General features: G+C 40.8%; 1 protein-coding gene and 1 pseudogene across 1 annotated transcript; both read left to right on the forward strand.

The window, feature by feature from the left end:
- Window positions 1-1125: 1125 nt before the first annotated feature.
- On the forward strand, window positions 1126-2055 carry LOC112912190 (olfactory receptor 4A47-like). The gene has a single exon (XM_025988926.2). The coding sequence runs from the start codon at window positions 1126-1128 to the stop codon at window positions 2053-2055; it is 930 nt and encodes a 309-aa protein (XP_025844711.2).
- A 979-nt stretch (window positions 2056-3034) lies between these two features.
- On the forward strand, window positions 3035-4132 carry LOC112912173 (POU domain, class 5, transcription factor 1 pseudogene; annotated as a pseudogene).
- Window positions 4133-4811: the final 679 nt, after the last annotated feature.

Here is a 4811-nt window from a genome sequence, read left to right on the forward strand (position 1 = left end):
CATTGCAGGAGGCTACTGCAGTGGGCCAGAAGAAGTGATGGGGGAGGGAAATGATCCAGTTAGTGATATATTTTAAAGTGGGTTAATAAGATTTGTCAAAGGTGTCAATATATGATACAGGAGGAAGAGTGGCATGAAGGATATTCATCTGAGCAATGATGTGGAAGGTGGTACCATTTAATGAGAAGGGAAACATGTTTATTGCTGAAAATTAAAAATTTTCATAGTACTCAATATGATATCCAATTGGAGATGTCCAGAGTTGGAAATGTTGTATAAATGAAATTTAAAAATTAAGGGAGAGACATAACACTGGAGTACTTCCCCATTTATTGGTCAGGGAAAGGGGCATATCCAACTAAAGATCCTAAAAAAGAGGTCTCAGGGAAGAGACAATCCAGGGCAGCAACTTCCATTCCTAGTTTGACCCTTGAATATGCCAATTACCATAAATGGGTCTCAAGTATTTAACTTTTATGACTATCAACTGTGTACATTTTCTTTTTTCTTTTTTAATACATTTATTTTTTATTGGTGTTCAATTTACCAACATACAGAATAACACCCAGTGCTCATCCCGTCAAGTGCCCCTCTCAGTGCCCGTCACCCATTCACCCCCACCCCCCACCCTCCTCCCCTTCCACCACCCCTAGTTCATTTCCCAGAGTTAGGAGTCTTTATGTTATGTCTCCCTTTCTGATATTTCCCACACATTTCTTCTCCTTCCCTTATATTCCCTTCATGGAATTCCCTTGCCCTCTTTCCTTGTCCTTCTACTGTTTCTTTGAAAGTCAGCTAAAGCATTGCTTCCTCTGGGAAGCTTTCTTTGATTGCTGTTTAGTTGACAAGTCCCTTGTGACATTTGCATTGTGCAGTCATTTTTATAGTGGCACTTACTACATTGATGATTTTTATGTATTATATCACTGAGTGTTAGAACATAGCTTATTCAACTTGGAAATCACAACATCTGTGACACATGTGACATTAACAGTTACTCCTTCCACAATCTTTTAATGGAATGAGTCAATGAAAGAGTAATCTTATAACACATTTAAATGTTTTCTCCCTTGTTTTGTAGATCACTGGTTTCTAATATGAGAAGTCAGCTCCTATGCAGACTAGATGGAACCAAGGAGCAATGTAACTTACTTTGTCCTCTTGGGCCTCACACAGAATCCAAAGGAACAGAAGGTCCTTTTTGTTATATTCTTGCTCTTGTATATTTTGACTGTGGTGGGTAACTTGCTCATTGTGGTGACTGTAACTGTCAGTAAGACCCTGAAATCACCTATGTACTTTTTTCTTGCTAGTTTATCATTTATGGACGTCATTTATTCCTCATCTATTTCTCCCAGATTGATTTCAGACTTGCTGTTTGGGGAAAATACCATATCCTTTCAATCTTGTATGACTCAGCTATTAACAGAGCACTTTTTTGGTGGATCAGAGGTCTTTCTTCTACTGGTGATGGCCTATGACCGCTATGTGGCCATCTGTAAGCCTTTGCATTATTTGGTTATCATGAGGCAATGGGTGTGTGTTGTGCTGCTGGTGGTATCCTGGGTTGGAGGTTTTCTGCATTCAGTAATTCAACTTAGCACTATTTATGGGCTCCCATTCTGTGGGCCCAATGTCATTGACCATTTTTTGTGTGACATGTACCCTTTATTGAAGCTGGTCTGTACTGACACATATGTCATTGGGCTGTTAGTTGTAGCCAATGGAGGAGTGATCTGCACTATTGTGTTTGTGCTCTTGCTCATCTCTTATGGTGTCATCTTGCACTCTCTGAAGAACCTTAGTCCAGAGGGGAAGCGGAAAGCCCTCCAGACCTGTGGCTCCCACATCACTGTGGTGGTCTTCTTCTTTGTTCCATGTATTTTCATGTATGTAAGACCTGCTAAGACCTTCCCCATTGACAAATCCCTGAGTGTGTTTTATACAGTCATAACCCCCATGCTGAACCCACTGATCTACACTCTGAGAAATTCTGAGATGACAAATGCCATGAAGCAGCTCTGGGGAAGAAACATCATATCTCTTAGTAAATAAGTATATTATTTACCATGAAAAGAATTATTTGACTTTAGGGTCCTTATCTTTGGAAGGCAGAACTCTTAAGTTTGATTCTGACTTCCTTTTGTGAAAGGATTTAAGTGGATTATAATTAAAGTATGAACAGGATGATTGTGTATAATAACAAAATGCTTTGTGACTAGAATGTAATCTCCATAACAGCTTATCAATCTCTTCACTTAGAAATATGTAATGCCTTTATAGCAAGGAATCCATAATGGGTAATAAATTAGTGAGGAAATTTTTATATGATTACACTAATTTTTAATCACTTAACGATTTTTTAAAAACATTTTTTTCTGAGACAGTATTATTTTTAGTCAGATTGTATCAGTTAAGTTTATTATTTTTATTATGTTATTTGAAATACTTAATGCCATATAGACTTTTCTTCATTAATTTTTGGTTGCTTAATATAAAAATATTGAGACTAATACTTTAGTATCAGACTAGTATTAGTCTACAAATTGAAGTGTAATAGATAATAAATAGTAATAATGAAAACCTTACAAAATTAAATAAAGTTTAGATGCTGTTTAATTCTCAGCATAGTTTCTAATTCTTGTCCCCTGAAGCAGTCCTTGATCTCTGTCTTTAAACTCATCAGGTAATAATCTTTACAAATGCTAATGTATTCAATATCTGCATATGGGTCTTTGTGTATATAAATGTTTGCTTGCCTATAGAACTTCTTTTTAGAAATAAACTTTTAATTTTTTGATTGTTTTGTTTATTTATTTTTACTATTTTAATTGAAGGATAATTGACATACAATATTACACCAGTTTGGGTGTATATCATTGTGATTCATCAATTATGTATGGTATGGTAGCAGGTGGGATTAAAGAGGGAGAGAGGTGTTGAGCAATCCCTAGGAGAGCCCTCGTTTTTCCAGGTCCCCAGTCTTGGGGTGCCTCTGTTCCCCACAGCAGGATGTCCTGGCATTCTTGCACCCATGGGAGTGTGGAGGTGGAGGCGATGGGCTGGGAGAGCTGAACACCACTGGGTTAATCCTCAGACCTGACTGAACATCCACTACCCTCCTGGAGGGTCAGGAATTGGACTGGGGGATTGGGCAAGGCGCTGAGGTGTGGGGGATTCCCCTATGCCTGCCTGCCATATGAATTCTGCAGGGAAGAGCATACTGAGGACTTTAGATTGGATTGGGGCGAGTGTCCCAAGGCAGTTTGGAGACCTCTCAGTGGAAGGGCCAGCCATGTTCCGAGGTGGAGAGCCAGCTCCTGGGGTGCCTTCCCTGGGCAGAGCGCTGACCCATCTGTGAAGCCAGACAAGGAAAAACTGGAGCAAAACCCCAAGGAGCCCCAGGACAGCAAAGCACTGCAGAAAGACCTGGAACAATTTGCCAAGCCCCTGAAGCAGAAGCGGATCACTCTATATACTCAGGCTGATATGGGGCTCACCCTGCAGACTCTCTTTGGGAAGGTTCCCCAAACAGCCATCTCTGTCCCTTTGAGGCTCAGCGCCCGGTTTCTAGAACACGTGTAAGCTGTGGTCCCTGCTGCAGAAGTGGGTGGTGGAAGCTGACAACAATGAAGATCTGCAGGAGAGGCACAAAGCAGGGATCCTTGTGCAGGCTGCAGAGAGGAAGTGAACAAGAATGGAGAACCGAGAGAGGTAACCTGGAGAACATGTTCCTGCAGGGCTGGAAAGCCACTGTGCTTCCGATCAGGCCCGCAGCTTGGGCGTGTAAAAGATGTGGTCCAAGCTTATTTCTGCAATTAGTAGTGACTAATGGCAAGGAGAGGACTTTGAGGCTGCTGGGTCTCTTTTCTCAGGAGCACCAGTATCCTTCCCTCTGGCAGCAGGACCCCTTTCTGGTACCCCAGGCTATGGGGGCCCCCACTTTACTACTCTGGGCTTCTTGGTCCGTCTCTCTGAGGGCGAAGCCTTTCCTTCCCTCTGTGTCTGTCACCGCTCTGGGCTCTCCCTTGCGTTGAAACCGAGGCACCAGCTCTTCCCAGGGATGGGGGCAGAGGAAGGGGAAGAGCTAGGGAATGAAAACCTAGGGTTAGTACCAGGGCTTTGGGATTAAAGTTCTCCATTCACTGTAGAAAGGGTTTGGCACCACAACGAGTGTGGGAACAGAGTTTGGGGGGAACTGGTTGGAGGGAAGGTTAAGTTCAAGGATGCTCTTGTTTTTAATCCCCACATCACTTATCACTTTGTTTTTAAATAAAGAAGCCTGGGACACAGTAAAAAAAAAAGTACTTTAGGAAATACTAATCATGAAAAGTGTAGCTTCAATCTGTTACCATCAAAGTTACTATAATATTATTGAGTATATTCCCTAAGCTGTACTTTTCATTCTTGTGAGTTATTTATTTTATTCCCAGAACATTGTATCTTTCAGCCCTTCACCTATTTCGCCTATCCCTCTACTCCCTCCCCTGTGGCAGCTGCCAATTTGTTCTCTGTATTTATGAGTCTGGTTTTGTTCTTTGGTTGTTTTGGTTTCTTGATTAAATTCCACATAGAAGTGAAATCTTTTGTGACATCTTGAAGATATCCCTCATCAGTCCATGTAGATCCTTTAGTTTTTCTTGTACTCCATATTACTCACTTATAAATATGTACCACAATAAATGTATCCATTCCTGTTCATATTATTACTTTTTTCTATGACAAATAATTTTATAATCATATTTTTGTGAATATGTGCAAGCATGAATTCCTAGGAGAGGAATTGTTGTTACATGTATTTGAGTCAATGA

This window comes from Vulpes vulpes, chromosome 5 (genome assembly GCF_048418805.1).
Source record: "Vulpes vulpes isolate BD-2025 chromosome 5, VulVul3, whole genome shotgun sequence".
Classification (NCBI taxonomy): Eukaryota; Metazoa; Chordata; class Mammalia; order Carnivora; family Canidae; genus Vulpes; species Vulpes vulpes.